The 16,797-nt window shown below is 44.2% G+C and overlaps 1 protein-coding gene across 2 annotated transcripts; it reads left to right on the forward strand.

Annotated features, from left to right (window-relative positions):
* Window positions 1-1,794: 1,794 nt before the first annotated feature.
* Window positions 1,795-14,701, forward strand: ndfip2 (Nedd4 family interacting protein 2). Of its 2 annotated transcripts, none has more exons than XM_056588512.1 (8): window positions 1,795-1,934; window positions 6,506-6,764; window positions 9,383-9,516; window positions 9,830-9,920; window positions 10,428-10,552; window positions 11,106-11,172; window positions 11,579-11,684; window positions 12,520-14,701. In XM_056588512.1, exons 1-7 carry the CDS (start codon window positions 1,908-1,910, stop codon window positions 11,680-11,682), a joined length of 807 nt encoding a protein of 268 aa, XP_056444487.1. In that variant the 5' UTR covers window positions 1,795-1,907; the 3' UTR covers window positions 11,683-11,684; window positions 12,520-14,701. The 2 variants fall into 2 exon arrangements, with proteins under 2 accessions (XP_056444487.1, XP_056444488.1); XM_056588513.1 differs by having other exon boundaries at window positions 9,833-9,920; window positions 12,515-14,701.
* Window positions 14,702-16,797: the final 2,096 nt, after the last annotated feature.

Consider the following 16,797-nt stretch of genomic DNA (forward strand, 5'->3'; position numbering starts at 1 on the left):
CCTTCAAACACACACACACACACACACACACACACACACACACACACACACACACACACACACACACACACACACACACACACACACACACACACACACACACACACACACACACACACATACATTGAACATCTAATCACACACACATGGAAAACAATTCACACATATACATCTACAAACACGCACACCCAAACATGTGCATGGATACACTCGGAACGATGTAATGACTGTCATATACGTACCAAATTGCTGCTCATTAGCCAGTCCTAATCTCCCAGAGTTGATGGTTTGACAGACATTGTAACAACATGCCAACACAGACCCACACAAAACCATAATTACCCATTCAGTTATACAACGTGTTACCAGACACAACTGTATGCAGGGCACGTATCCCTCTACACATAGTTTGAGTTTCATGTTCAATTAGTATTTACCCGATTTCACCTAATTAGCTCACCAGTCACACCAGCACGCTGCTGGGGGAACTGGGTTTAAAGCCGTTAATTAAATCAGCCGCTTGTTCTTCATTTAGTTCTGTTGCGGTACACGTGGGGAAGGGGGGGCAGAGGGAGGGAGAGGGAGAGAGAGAGAGAGAGAGAGAGAGAGAGAGAGAGAGAGAGAGAGAGAGAGAGAGAGAGAGAGAGAGAGAGAGAGAGAGAGAGAGAGAGAGAGAGAGAGAGAGAGAGAGAGAGAGCAATTATCCCCCAAAGAGAAATTCGGGGCGTCACATCACAGGCGAATTAAGGAAATGAAGACGGAGGTGACGGATGGAGGCTATGTAGACCAGATAAGGTGGGCTTTGTTATTTTTCGCAGACGGGAAATTTGCGTCACACAGTTAAAGGGCGGGACGATAGGCCAGGTACGATTTAAAAATAGATTTAACATTTAAAATGAGATGTTAAAAATATTAACCTATATTGAACTATATTCATTTACAGACAGTAGGAGTCAAATTGTAAACGCACAATGTCATTTGCATAGATCTTTTTAAAAGTGAACAAACTTCCTATACGATAACATCGATTTACTTTTTCAGACTAACTATTTGCCTGCCTCTTCAACAAATAATGCCTTGATCCAAACGCTGATTCCCGATTCTCTCTGCAGTCTTAACTCTCAGTTGTGGATGTTTTAGGGTGCACTCACAAAATCAGCCCTGCGAATAGATCGGAGTCCACGAGGCTTCTGGACGCTGTCTGTCAGCACCTTGGACTCATTCACTCTGCCGCCCCCTGCTGGTCGTTTGTTGTAGGACTCAAGGCTCATTTGGTAAGAGTTCACCAAAACTCTGCATAGCCTAACCCCCTCCCACCCCTCTTACGCACTTATTGTATGGTGTACGCCCTGGCACGTAATGTACACACTTATTGTATGTACGTCCTGGCATTTAATGTTAACGTAACCCCCAAAAAAGTGCCCTTCTTCTCTGCCTCCTCCATCCTATACAGGTCATGCTCAGAAAATTTGAATATCGTGCAAAAGTTCAAGTATTTCAGTAATTCAACTTAAAAGGCCAAACTAATACATTATGTAGACTCATTACATGCAAAGTGAGATTTTCCAAGCCTTATTTGTTATCATTTTGAAGATTATTGCTTACAATTTATAAAAAAAACAAATCAACATCCCCCTCTATTTGTCTGTTTGTGCAGTAGGATGTGGACGAACTGCTCCAACTTGTGGTCCAACCGAGGAACGCGACGTGCGTGATGGAGCTGCTGACGTCACCGCGCAGACTCACGCCCCCTCAACGCGCTCGGGTGAGCGAGTGAACATCCTGCGCAGTACCGCACTGCGCAGTCAGCAGCGCACTGGGTTGTTTGCCTTCATATTGCGCCATGTCGTCCCAGACTAAACAGTAACCAGTAACCAGCTAGTGTACGGGGCTGAATCTTTCTCGAGATGGACCCAGCCAGCAGATATCAAGTGGTAAGTGTGATCGGACCCACACGTCAATCACAGCTGTGATTGACACTTTATTTTTCGGGGCCTTTCCCCTAGAGAGAACTCGCAGAGATTCGGGGTTTGGAAATGAGAGGTTTCATACAAGATTTGAAATTAATATTAGGGTGGATGAGATGGCGTTGTCGTCTTTTTGTTTTTGAAGGAGGTTTGCGAGCGGACAGACAGGCAGCTGGTTTTGTTTGACAGCTCGCTGTGACGTCAGCCTTCCTCATCGGCGAGTGCTGCGTTCAAGTCGTATGGGATATTGACACCGCCGCGTTCGTTTTTGTACACCGCGGTGTTTGAAAAAGTGGGGAACGTGAGATTGTACGTATATGGGAGAACACGTTTCACCCCAATGTTAAACTGGTCATGTAAAGCTCCTATGTATCCGTCTAGGGGGTAAATACACCGACTCCTCAAATGAAGAGCACTCAAAGGGCATCCAAACATGGAACCCGTGTCAGCTGACTAAATGCAAATCAATCATAATTTGAGGAAGTTTGGTTCTTACACAAATACATAGTCTTATAGATGGACCTTCTTTCATCTACGTTTCCTCCCCTCCTCAAGGTAACTGGAAGTCTATCATATGTAAGGTGTGCTGTAGTGGCGACAAATATGTCAAAGAACGGTGGTTCTGTCCATCTTTTTCATGTTTTCCAGTCCACAAAGTTGTAAAACTGGGAGTCACCTGCCACTGGCTTCACTCGCGGGACTTGAAATCAACATAACCATCAAGATAAATTCATTGTCCCGGAAAACATTTTGGGATTTTATGATATTATACCACGACAGCTAATCTATTTGGGCATTTTTTAACTATATATTTTTGATTTTCATGTAGAAATAAAATCACTGCCACTGTTAAAGAGAATAAGGTGGGGGAAATGATCATTACCAATCACGCTTTCACTTGCATGTAATACAATGGGAAATTAGTTATTTTCTTTGCTTCTTAGTAAAGGCATTTACGCCCAGGACAAGTCAGTTATGCAAAAAGAACATCCCTTGGGTTGGCCTACTTGGCATTTCCTGTAAATTAAACAAAATGAAAAATGACCTTTCCCTAATGAATGAAGCAGACATACAATACGTTTTGTATTGTATGTTATCACAGTTGGTCAGCTTGCTTTGGTGGGTCTCGACGTATGGAAAACGATAGAGGACAAAACCCGTCATCTTCATCTCATGAATAAAAGGCTTTCCATAAATGAGTCACTTTTACTAGTCTATACACCCATTAATGCAAGCACTGGCATGGAAGTATAAAATGTGCGCAATAGAGTACACAAAACCTAGCCCACAACGTAATATACACAACATAGCACACCATGTACATACAACATAGCACACAATGTGCACACTGTGATGACACACAAAGTAACACACAACACACCCACGTAGGCTAATCGGAAACGCACATCGTTTCGTTGTTTCCTTTTCAGAGATCTCATGATTGACCTCACCACTTACCCTAAGATTAGGTTTTAGGAAAACCCTTAAATACCAAACAGTAGGAGGCCGAAACCTCGAGAAGGACCTCAAAACTAGTCAAGCTCAGCCAGAGAGGCTGATACACCTCATAACTTGGACTTTAAGGGCTTACATATTGTTGTCAACCTGACAATACTAGTATTGCGGAAGAAAGTAATCCAGCTTTGCGGAAGAAAGTAATCCGGCTCTACACTACCTTTCAAAAGTTTAGGGTCACCCAGACAATTTCTTGTTTTCCATGAAAACCCGCACATTTATTCAACAGCTTTCTGCTCTGCCAGCATAATTGCACAAGGGTTTTTTAATCATCAATTAGCCTTTTAACACGATTAGCTAAACAATGTACCATGAGAACACAGGAGAGATGGTTGCTGGCCATGGGTTACGTCTGTAGATATCCCATCCCATAGCCAGAATAGTAATTTACCACATTAACAATGTCTAGAATGTATTTGATTAATTTAATGTCATCTTTGTTGAAAAAAGCAATGCATTTCTTTGAAGAATAATGACATTTCTATGTGGCCCCAAACTTTTGAACGGTAGTATATTCTACCGATATAGCCACAAACAGGGCAGGCCACAGTCAGCCTCCTCTCCTACATTCGTCTTCCACACACTCTCTTCCTTTGTGACTTTGTCGTTAACCGAGAGAGGCCCCCAGGTTGAAATAACTAAATGTTATTTAGATGCGAGTCCCGTGGCTGTGTGGCACTAAGCTCTTATATAATGTGTGTGTGTGTGTGTGTGTGTGTGTGTGTGTGTGTGTGTGTGTGTGTGTGTGTGTGTGTGTGTGTGTGTGTGTGTGTGTGTATTTTGAATCATTCACTTGTAAGTGTGTACTGGGATTTATTGGGTTACACTTTCTAAACACACAAACAAATGAAACAGCAGAGTGTCCGAGCTTCAGTTGACAGTTGGCCCGTTTCCGTTTGTCTTTGGCTCATTTGCTCTGACCTGTAAAGGGGGATATTCAATCGTTTGGAAACAAGGTTGCCAGATTTGGGAAAGGTGGTTAACTGTACCGAGTTAAAATCCTTGAAGGGGACATATTATACCACCTATCACATGTGTGAGTGTGATTCCTCAGTTACAAGCATTTTTTTTAAACCTGCCTCTTCTGACATCACTAGTGGGCATGTCCACCTAGATGTAATATGTCACCTTTAATGATAGAGGGAAGAAGAAGTCAACTCGTTGGTTGTCATAATAAACATTATTTTCAAGTTGGTCGGAATTCCGAGTCATCAACACAGATAAGATTAGATTAGATTAGAGCAGTGTTGGCCGGCCTTTCTAACTGGTTCAGTGGTTAATTAATAGCTACGGCCTGCTCCGATCCCAACCAGGTCACTGAAGGTTGTCCTCAAGCACTGAACTTTGCATCGGGTTACGTGGATGACAAGGACAGCAATTTGTTGACATATTTCTATTAATCATAGAACACATTAAGGAATCTGTATTTTTTTTTTATAACTGAATGTAGTTTACCTTTTTTCTATGTTCTATCTGTTCTCATTTACATTCACATTCAGGGCACTTTACTAGACGCTTCTACCCAAAGCGACTTGAAATAAGTACATTTGTCAGAAGAAAGGCAAACAACAATATATCTCTGTCGGTCACAGTAAGGATGTTAATAGAACCAAGTGCCAAGCACTAACAATCACTAGGTTGACCCATTCCCGTATACAACAAAGATAGCTGGGATAGGATGCAGTACTGTTGCTGTTTTTAAATGCCAGGATGTACAACATGCAATAAGTGTGTACATTCATTGTCTCTGTCATGTAACTTAAATGGCACGGAGGTACGCTATTGGAAAACTTCCAATAAGGAAATAAAATTGTAATTTCCTTCAGAAGTGGACATTCTGGCAATCCCACACACAGGTCCGGTTTCTTAATGTACGCACTTATTGTTGTACGTCCTTACACTTAAAAATAGTATTTAGCATCTTATCCTAGCTATCTTTGTTGTATACGGGGAATGGGTTAACCTAGTGATGGTTAGTTCTTGGCACTAGGTTCTATGAACATCCTTACTGTACTCACAGATATATATTGTTCTTTCTCTTTCTTCTGACAAATGTACTTTGTCAGAATTGTAAGTCACTTTGGATAAAAGCGTCTGCTAAACGCCCCTAGGAGGTGGTAAGCCTGCTTCTTTCTTTGCTTCTATTTCACCACAGAGATGTGGAACCACCAGCTGAGCTGCCGGGTGTCATTAGCACACTGTAGGCGTGTGAACTCCTTCAGTGGTGTAATGCTGATCCTCAAACAAACATGTCCTGTTGTCCTCCCCTGACCTGATGACTGTTTCACCTCCTCCTCCGTTTCCTCTTCTTGCATTTCTCCTTCTCTTTCACTTCCCCTTTTACTCCTCCTGCTCCTGCTCTCTCTCCAACCTCTTCTTCTTCCTCCATCTCCTCCTGTTCCTCCTCCCCTGTCTGCTTTCCTCTCCCCTTCTCTTTGTCACCTCCTCCTTTTCCTCCTCTGTCTCTTCTCCTCCATCTCTCCTCCTCCTCCGTCTCTCCCTCCTCCATCTCTCTCCCTCCTCCTCCTCCTTCTTTTCTCCTCCTTCTTCTCTTCTCCTCCTCCTTCATCTCTCCTCCTCCTCCTTCTCTGTCTATCCTTCCCTCCCTCCCTCCTCCTCCTCCTCCTCCTCCTCCTCGTCTGTCTCTCCTCCTCTGTCTCTCCTCCTCCTCTGTCTCTCCTCCTGTCTCTCCTCCTCATCCTCCTCCTCCTCGTCTGTCTCTCCTCCTCCTGTCTCTTCTTCTTCTCCTCCTCCTCTGTCTCTCCTTCTCTGTCTCTCCTCCTCCTTCCTCCTCCTCCCTCCTCCTCCTCCTCCTCCTCCTCCTCCTCCTCCTCCTCCTCCTCCTCCTCCTCCTCCTCCTCCTCCTCCTCCTCGTCTGTCTCCTCCTTCTGTCTCTTCTTCTTCTCCTCCTCCTCCTGTCTCTTCTCCTCCTCTTCTCCTCCTCCTCGTCTGTCTCTCCTCCTCTGTCTCTCCTCCTCCTCCTCCTCCTCCTCCTCCTCCTCCTCCTCCTCCTCCTCCTCCAGTTCTTCAACGAAGAGGACTCCTCTGGGGCGTCGCCGACCGACCAGCAGCCCTCGACTTCCTCATCTTCATCATCATCATCCTCCACCACTGCCTCCCAGGTGGTCCATGAGGCGTCGCCCATCCCGGGCCCCGCCCACCCCCATGGCTCTGGCCCCCCCGCCCCCCCCCCGGAGGAGGCCTCGGGGTCCGGGGCACAAGCCGAGGCCCCACCCCCCCCCTACGCCCCCATGGACCTGGGGGCCACCGCGGCCGTGGCAGGTAGGTTGGAGGGTTACCAGGTTGGTAGGCTTGTTGCCAGGTTGGCAGGCCTGTTTCCAGGTTAGTTGGTTGGTAAGCTGCCATTTATTTTAGGCTTGTTGCCAGGTTGGTAGGTTTGTTGCCAGGTTAGTTGGTTGGTAAGCTGCCATTTTTTTTAGGCTTGTTGCCAGGTTGGTAGGCTTGTTGCCAGGTTGGTAGGCTTGTTGCCAGGTTGGTAGGCTTGTTGCCAGGTTGGTAGGCTTGTTGCCAGGTTAATTGGTTGGTAAGCTGCCATTTTATTTTAGGCTTGTTGCCAGGTTGGTATGCTTGTTTCAAGGTTAGTTGGTTTGTAAGCTGCCAGGTTGGTAGGCTTGTTTGACGGTTTGTTGGTTGGTAGGCGTGCTGCCAGGTTGGTAGGCGTGTTGCCAGGTTAGTTGGTTGGTAGGCTTGTTGCCAGGTTGGTAGGCTTGTTGCCAGGTTGGTAGGCATGTTGCCAGGTTAGTTGGTTGGTAGGCTTGTTGCCAGGTTGGTAGGCTTGTTGCTAGGTTGGTAGGCTTGTTGCCAGGTTGGTAGGCATGTTGCCAGGTTAGTTGGTTGGTAGGCTTGTTGCCAGGTTGGTAGGCTTGTTGCTAGGTTGGTAGGCTTGTTGATAGGTTGGTAGGCTTGTTGCTAGGTTGGTAGGCTTGTTTCCAGGTTAGGTGGTTGGTAGGCTTGTTGGTAGGTTGGTAGGTTGGTAGGTTGGTTGCCAGGTTAGTTGGTTGGTAGGTTGCCAGGTTGGTAGGTTAGTTACCAGGTTGGTAGGCTTGTTTCCAGGTTGGTAGGTTGCCTATTAGGTTGGTAGGTTGCCTCTTAGGTAGGTTGGTTGCCATGTTAGTTGGGTGGTACGTTGCCTGGTCGATTGGTAGATTGCCTCTTAGGTTGCCAGATAGGTTAGCTAGTTGGTTGGTAGGTAGGTTAGGTTGCCTCTTAGGTTGCCTGGTAGGTTGGTTAGTTGGTTGGTAGGTTACAAGATCGGTTGGTTGGTTGGTTGGTAGGTTGGATGGTTGGTTGGTAGGTTGGATTGTTGGTTGGGAGGTTGCCTCTTAGGTTGCCAGGTAGGTTGGTTAGTTGGTTGGTAGGTTCCCAGGTTGTTAGGTTGCCTCTTAGGTTGCCAGGTTGGTAGGTATGTTGCCAGGTTAGTTGGTAGGTAGGTTGCCTGGTAGGTTGGTTAGTTGGTTGGTAGGTTGGTAGGTGGCCTCTAAGGTTGGTAGGTTGCCAGGTTGGTAGCTTAACAGGTTGCCTTATTGGCCGGTTGAAACTAGAAGTGGGGGTAAACATCTTCGTGTGAGAATCTGTATAACTTTCTTCAGAATACTTTACGTATTGTCAGATTGACAAAAATATGTAAACCATTAAAGTCCAAGTTATCTGAGTGGAAGCAAAATAAACACGCACAGTGTGTGTGTCTGTGTGACGTGCTCGACGCCGGTGAACAACAAGACGTTGTTCAGATCTACAATAGCGGCATATGGTAAAATGAGCGATGAGAAATTGAAATGCTGTACAGCCTGTATAGTAAGTGTTAATTAGGTACCAGTCAGTCCACCGGTTGAGTTCCCTCTCTGGTTGTGATTAAGTGTGTGTATGTGTGTGTATGTGTGTGTGTGTGTGTGTGCGCCTCGCCATTCTCCTCCTCTTTCCTCTGCTTTCATCAGCTAAACGAACGGAACACAAAGTCTAATCGTTAATGACCCCTTTCCTGGCCATGCTCCCCCCACCACCACACGCAACGCATTACCAAACACGGCAAATATTAACCGACATGGCAGACATGGAATATATCATCAATAAGTATGTTTTCGTTAATTTATACATAATCCCATTCAAATTTGAATTGTCGTTTCTTCGGAATTAGCTTCTTTTTTTTATCGACATCGTGAACCACGGAGCCCGCCATGTTGGTCAGCCTCAACTTTAGTGTCGATGCCTAACCCTACGGCCACGTTACATGCGTCCATCGATGGGTGGCGGCTTTTTGACGCATCCATGTGTTTTCCCGGGTTGTATTACAAAGGCGATTTCATTGGACAGCGTATTTGCGTGTATCTGCAAAACGCGATCTGATTGGCCGAGGGATCCATCGCTGCCCGAAAAGTTGAGCATTTCTCAACTTTTGACGCTGGCCACGGAGCCGGCAGAACGGATGGACCCATAATGCATTTCGACAGTGCCCCATGAAAAGTCAATGAGATCCGTCGACGGACGCATGTAGTGTGTATGTAGGCGGGTAACCCTCTCCTTCCGACACGAACGTCAACTGCTACACGGACGGAGACCCACACATTTCTGCAAAAAACCGACATCGCTTACTTTGAGGTTTTTTTTCTATGTCTTTACATATATGTTACATGACATGTAAATGTAATGTAAAATTTAAATGCGCCATGTTGTTATTACTCACAATTACATGGGGAAATAACTTGAGTCACATGACCAATATTTGTCAACTCAACTCAGAAATGATCAAAAGCACCGTTCAAGGGCTTCTCCTTGGCTCTGACGTCATCCGACATGTTTCTCTCTCTATTGGTCGGCCCGGTGTGTCTGTCGCTCCTGGTCCCGCCCGTTCCTGCCGATGCCGTATCCTGAATGGCTGACAGGGCCCAGCTTCGGGGCGGACTTCCCGGTGCCCCCGCCCTACAGCGTGGCCACCTCCCTGCCCACCTACGATGAGGCGGAGAAGGCCAAGGCCGACGCCATGGCTGCCCACCCCCTGGATGTTCTGATGCAGCAGGTGAGACGCACACGCACGCAATCACAGACTCACCCGTACGCTCGCACTCGCACTATATTGCTCTCTCTCTCTCTCTCTTTCTCTTTCTCTTTCTCAGGCCCCGTTTACACAAAATTAAAACATGAAAAAAACATATATGTCTTAAATGTAAAACTTATCTGATTTCATTGTTAGACAAACTGGATGGTAGTGTCTGTTGAACTGACTAACTGGTAACAGCTCGTACCAGTCTGGGGCTTGCTTCATGACCTTCAGTCAAACCTGAGGGTGGCGGTTTATCTGCCTCTGACACTGTGTCTGGTCTTGTTTGCAGCAGGATGAGGACTTCCCCCCCAGGGACGACTTCAGCGAGGCGGACCAGCTCCGTGTGGGCAACGACGGCATCTTCATGCTGGCCTTCTTCAGTGAGCGCCCCCTGTGGTCATTCTCAGCATGACACCCCCACTCTGGGGCAGAGCCCGGGGAGATACGCTGTTATTCATTCATTCATTCAAATCCCAAAATGATTATTATTTGTAGAAAGATATATATATATATATATATATATTATTTATTTTTTTTTATTTATTATTTAATTGCTTTCAAAGATATAATTATGATACATGGGAAGGAGTTTGACGGGATTAGAAATATCCTAATACATTTTGGTTACAATCAAACCAAATTTGAAGATAAAAAATATAACTCAAAATCGGACACAAAGGAAAACATCATAAAAAAAATAAAACACCAACAAAATTTACGAAAACAGCAACAGATAAGACGAAATTCAATAATTGTTTTATTCAAGTTTTTATTAAGATTTTACTTTATATGCCTGTCGATTTAAAAAAAAGGGCTTTAACTTTGAAAAGTGAAACCAAAACGCATCACCCATGGATTTAGCCTCTCCTGTGTCCCGCCCCCTACAGTGGCCTTCCTGTTCAACTGGATCGGCTTCTGCCTCTCCTTCTGCCTGACCAACACCATCGCAGGACGCTACGGCGCCATCTGTGGCTTCGGACTGTCCCTCATCAAGTGGATCCTGATCGTCAGGGTAACGCTGTCACTGCCCCGGAGGAATCACCTCGCCCCCAGACCAACCCCACACACACTACAACAACACACTATTTAAATGCATATGGTTCATTTTTGCACTACAATCAACCCTGGCTGGTACCACCACCACTTGAACACTTTACGCTTACACTTTACACTTACACTGTACACTTTACTACACCTCATTACTTATTGTTACTTATTACCACTTTTTCTTTTCTAATTTGTAATATTATTTATTATTGTGTTCTATTGATGCTGCTATTTATTTTTACATATTTTATTTTTTTACTTATCTTTATTTACGTGATCTTGAACTGTTGCTGTTATGTGCCTGTTGAGGAACCAAGCCTTAGAACTTTACTCTTGTTTACTTGTACAATAAGGTGTAATAAAATAAACTCTGAATCTGATTCTAGACCAGCGCTTTATACTTTGGAGCAGAGGTCATGAATGGGGTCTGAGTCGCGCATTCATCATGTTACCGTGCTGGTTCATCTGGGAGATTGGTGGTCGTATTGATACCTTGTTCCTCTTTGTTCCTGCTACAGTTCTCAGACTATTTCACCGGCTACTTCAACGGCCAGTACTGGCTGTGGTGGATCTTCCTGCTCTTCGGTACGTCCGTCCGTCCGTCCGTCCCTCCCCCTGCACCTCTTTCCACCATCATCTCTTGAACACTCCTTGAACTCCCTACTACTAGGAGAGGCGGGGCTTAGCTAGAACCTTTGATTGATTTTGTTGCCCGGTAGCCATAAACTGGAAATGAGAGGAAATGCATGCAATGGCACCCGTTTCACCTGTAGAGGGCGATGTGAGTCCATCTTTACATTTACATTTTACATTCAGGGCGTTTAGCAGACGCATTTATCCAAAGCTACTCACAATAAGTATATTCGTCATTAAAAGAGAAACAACAATATATCGCTGTCGGTACAGTAAGGTTGTTTATAGAACCAAGTGGCAAGTGAGGTAGACAAGGGTCTACTTCCTGACGGGAGGGGTCTACTTCCTGATTCCGCAGGGCTCATGGTGTTCTTCAGAGGATTCGTGAACTACCTGAAGGTGCGCAACATGTCGGAGAACATGGCCAGCTCCCACAGAACCCGCTTCTTCTTCCTCTGCTAGAGGTGAGGGGTTTGTGTGTGTGTGTGTGTGTGTGTGTGTGTGTGTGTGTGTGTGTGTGTGTGTGTGTGTGTGTGTGTGTGTGTGTGTGTGTGTGTGTGTGTGTGTGTGTGTGTGTGTGTGTGTGTGTGTGTGTGTGTGTGCACAAAGTGAGTGCCTAGCACCCAGGTCCCTACCACTTGGCGGGGAATCTTACGCTTGGAAGTAAACATCAAGGTTATATCCACTCCAATCCAAGCTTCATATTTGTACTAATACTACTGGCTTTTCCCTAACCATGTGTACTGCCGATACACACTCACCTTCCATCAGGGATTAATAAAGTACCAGGTAATCAATCATTGACTAATCTATCTAATCCTGTGTGTGTGTGTGTGTGTGTGTGTGTGTGTGTGTGTGTGTGTGTGTGTGTGTGTGTGTGTGTGTGTGTGTGTGTGTGTGTGTGTGTGTGTGTGTGTGTGTGTGTGTGTGTGTGTGTGTGTGCACAAAGTGAGTGCCTAGCACCCAGGTCCCTACCACTTGGCGGGGAATCTTACGCTTGGAAGTAAACATCAAGGTTATATCCACTCCAATCCAAGCTTCATATTTGTACTAATACTACTGGCTTTTCCCTAACCATGTGTACTGCCGATACACACTCACCTTCCATCAGGGATTAATAAAGTACCAGGTAATCAATCATTGACTAATCTATCTAATCCTGTGTGTGTGTGTGTGTGTGTGTGTGTGTGTGTGTGTGTGTGTGTGTGTGTGTGTGTGTGTGTGTGTGTGTGTGTGTGTGTGTGTGTGTGTGTGTGTGTGTGTGTGTGTGTGTGTGTGTGTGTGTTTCCTCTAGGGTAGCCGTGCCAACGCGCCCCCCTCCCTGACTGTGAAGCACACCTTCCCTCCCCACTACCCGCTCATCGATCGGAAGACCTCCGACCAAACAAGGAGACAAGGTTGGAGGAGAGAAGGGAAGGTCGTGTTGATGCTTTCAGTTAATCAGACGTTCACCGACGACGTCCTTTTGATAGCGTCGCTTCTAACGTACCCGGAAAGCATTCCCTTTTTGATGAGCTCATTTCCTGCTAGCTTCCCAGCGTTCCCATTTGCTTGGTCCCCTAATTCCGATCTAAAGCGTTTTTTATTAGAGTTTAATAACCGTGTCATCATAAGCAGTAGCCATGTTAAGTTTTACATATCAGCGATTGTTATCGGATTCTCTATATCAGCGACGTGAATCGATCGCGGGGTAGTGTAGTGATTTCTTTACTGTCCTACGTGTGAAGTTTAACGATTATATGCATGCCAGTGTTGCGTAAAATCGATTTGGTTTATGATTTTTTTTATTTTTTATATGTTTCAGTTAAAGTAATTAACAGAAACAAGGTGCAGTTATGAAAATCGCAGTGCGAGGGTCACTTTTGGTGTCCATGAGTTACTTTGACAGGATATCCTTTCTAATGACAGCAAAAACCATGGCACTGCAAACCCTCATGAATTCTTAATGTTGCTCAACACTCACCATCTTTATTTTAAACATATCTGTACGACATCTTCAAGATTTCACCAACAACCAACATTGAGCAAGGTGGGGGTTTGAGCTTGAGTCGAGTTTTTGGGGTGCAAACGTTTTTATCAGGTTTGGGTCTCAGTTGGCGGATTGAATTCTGCGTCTCACTTATTTAGTGCCGGGTAAACGATAATGGAGGTATCCAGTGAGTCAGATGTAGGAGAACACTGTGGGTTTACAGATGGCTAACTGAATGCTAACTTGCATTAGCACAGTGGGCTATTTTGAAAGGAGAATTACACTTAGACATTCCTGTACAGGCAACCCTCCCGCCTCTTCCCCCGAAGTGTCTCGATGATTCGGTCTTTACCGCAGTCTGTCGCTCAACTCGTTGTGTGAGAAATACACGATTGTCTGTCAATGTAGCCGTGTGTGTTGGTTTGAGAAATACACACTCGTTTGTTTAACATTGCTGTTCAAGAGCTTAAGCTCACTGGACAAACTTTTCGACAATTAAAAAGCACGTCGGCAATCGTTACCGTTTTTTTTTTTTGTTGAAAATATAAAACACAAGTCTGCACTTTACGTTTGCCGAATTAGCTTGTCCCTTCCCCTTCTTCCCTTGGAGGGTTATCCTCTTGAGAACATAGGTACATTTGACTGTTGAACGTTGATGTGTGATGGTGGTCCGACACCGTGGTGGTCTCGCAGTTGTCTGACACTGAACAGATGACATACCTTAATAGACTAATAGACGACCATCTAGGGGCCATGTTGGTTTGTGGGGGTGGGGAAGTCTTCCAGTAGACATCTCTGGACACCATGACGACTCAATGCAATACTTCTAGTTCTGGACTGCATTCACCCATGACAACCATGAGTTGTCATGGTTTCGCCAAAGATTTCAACACCCAACCGAATCAAAATGGTCGATAGGTAATTCAATTCCTCTGGCGTTTCTTGACTTGCGTGCATCTCATCATTTACTCACCTGGAAGTCGCGCTACAATTTGACTCGGTCGATTTGGTTTGTTGACATTTATGTATTTGTCTTTTCCCTAGCCCAGGCAACAGAAAGATGTGTACAATGACACTAGATGTGTGGCGGAGGTAGTGGTGAGGATGTGTGCAGAGTGGTGGGAAATATCTTGTTTGTTCCCATAGTTGTGGAGATTTTTTATCTAGGGCTTTCTATTGTTGATTTTTAGATATTTTACTACGCACGGCATTTTCATGAGGCAAGTCGTAAAACAAATGAGGCGAGCGGTAAGTCCGGAGAGTTCCTAACTACTCTGTTCATGGATATCGGATTTCGAAGATGGACTGCAAATTCTGGATTCAGTCACTCGTTAACTTGTTTCCACGTCAGTAACTCATCAATTCCATGTAACTCGTAACCTTCTGAGTTGCCACGATAACTCACAATCAATTTCATAAGATCTGCACGTTATTCCCAGACATTTTAGTCGCTTTTTAAACGTAATTAGGAATCTTACTATGGCATCATTGGTATTTATTTTTCAAAACCTATTTGTGCAAACAAAACTCCTTTTCCTCTTGATTTTGGATCCCTATTATTCAGATGACTTTGCCCTGGTGTTTTGACTCTTGAAATTCATGTCATCTCATAACAATGGATTATATAGCTAAGTAAATAAATAAATAGATATATGCACTTTTCTGATGTGTGTTGATGATGCTGATTTCTGAATCTACAAAAGTCGATGTGAAAGGTACGCCTAAAGTTATCTCAGCATTTGTTGTTTTGGTTTTTGGTTTGTTCGTTTTGTTCAACTGGATTTTGCATGATGTCAAACTAGCGATCAGCCAAATAAGTGGGTATCTTGCATTTTGCACTTTTAATTTCAAGATTATTGTACTTGTGTGCGTGTTTGTTGTGACACTGCCGAAGCTGACAGTATCCCAGATTGATTGCCACTAATTGTTTTATTTAGATTTTATGCGTTCTAAAACCGTGTGAGATTATGCATAGTTCAACCTCGACTCTCGCTCAGCAATACCATCATTTCTTAACAAAAAAAGATATAAACTCTGGTGCATGTCATGTCTCCACCCACATCGAGTGGATATTAATATCGGTACTTTGGGAGATTCAGTGGTGCACTTAGCGTTTGTTTGTGATAAGAAATTAGGGCTGTTAGGCTCCACTTTACGTAGGTTAAGTTAGTTCTTATGAGGATCTCTCCCTGTGAAAGCGGTCGATTTAATTGTTGCAGTTCAAACTGGAACTGAACTGAAATGCCTGTCTTGCTAACGATGCCAATAAAGTACAGAAACCCCGCCCATAGTGTTCTGTATGATTGTTTGTGTGTTTTTATGGATGATTAATGTGAAATTGTGGTGGAAGAGAGGGATTTCTGTGTACCATCGAGGATTTCTTAGCTGTTGGAATTTTCGGCCTTACCCACCTGTCAGTGAATGATTATTGGAATGTATTGAATTTGATCAATTAGTCGATTGATTGATTAGCTGGTACTTTATTCATCCCTGATGGCAGGTAAGTGGTTTCGGCAGTAGTCGAAGCCAGTAATATTATTACAAATATGAATGGATGGGAATACACTTCATATTCTTCTAACTGTTTTGTGCTTCCAATCAAAAAATCCCCTCCAAGGGTTAGAGACCTGGGTGCTGGGCACTTGGCTTGTCCATGCACACACACCCACACACGTACACACGTACACCACTGTAGACCTTAAAAAAAATGCAGGACTAAGGATAATTAAAAACCTAACGTCACCTGAAGGGTGTGTGTGTGTGTGTGTGTGTGTGTGTGTGTGTGTGTGTGTGTGTGTGTGTGTGTGTGTGTGTGTGTGTGTGTGTGTGTGTGTGTGTGTGTGTGTGTGTGTGTGTGTGTGTGTGTCATAAATTGACTACTAGATGTTCAGGGGATTAACTCCTTAAATTGGCAGCCTAAAACTTTTTATGACAGTTATTTTTTGACGATCTAATTCGAAGAGATGAAAAATGTATTGTCATCGCCCCCAGAAAGAAAATTAATTGATTCATTTATATCCATTTTTTATGTTTGACATCTTATAATTTAAAGAAGAGTATTAAGAAAATCCCATAAAGATAACGTAAATAAAGTGATTTATTATTGTATTTGTTGCTGTTTTACTGGGCACTTCCGAGGCAAGTCGATCGAGTTGATCATGCTGCAGAATTCTCACATACCACTAGGTGGAGCTAAATTATAGAGAATGAGAAACATTTAACCATTTTGAACTATATTTGCTGAATTTTGGAGTAAATTAAAGGATTATTATTTTGTTTCAAGTATTGTGTTTTTCTGCGTGCTTGGTCTGTCGTATTTCTTGGCCTTCCTTTCTCTCTTTTTCTTTTTTTCTGCCTTCCAAGCGACTTTTCTTCTATTCAAATTCCATAGCGTTGGACATTCGGTCGGACGTTATATTTGGTCCAAAAAAACAAAACAATCTTGAAAGTGGGGGGGGGGGTGGAAGAAGAGCTGAAGGCGATATTCAGAACAGGGGGTTTAAGATAAACGGAGAGTGTGACATTTCTATTTATAAGATTTAGGCTATACATTTAAAAGTGTGAGGATTTCGATTGGGTATGCATGTCAGGCGGCTAGGTGGTGCTGT

The sequence above is a fragment of the Gadus chalcogrammus genome, chromosome 4 (assembly GCF_026213295.1).
Source record: "Gadus chalcogrammus isolate NIFS_2021 chromosome 4, NIFS_Gcha_1.0, whole genome shotgun sequence".
NCBI lineage: Eukaryota > Metazoa > Chordata > Actinopteri > Gadiformes > Gadidae > Gadus > Gadus chalcogrammus.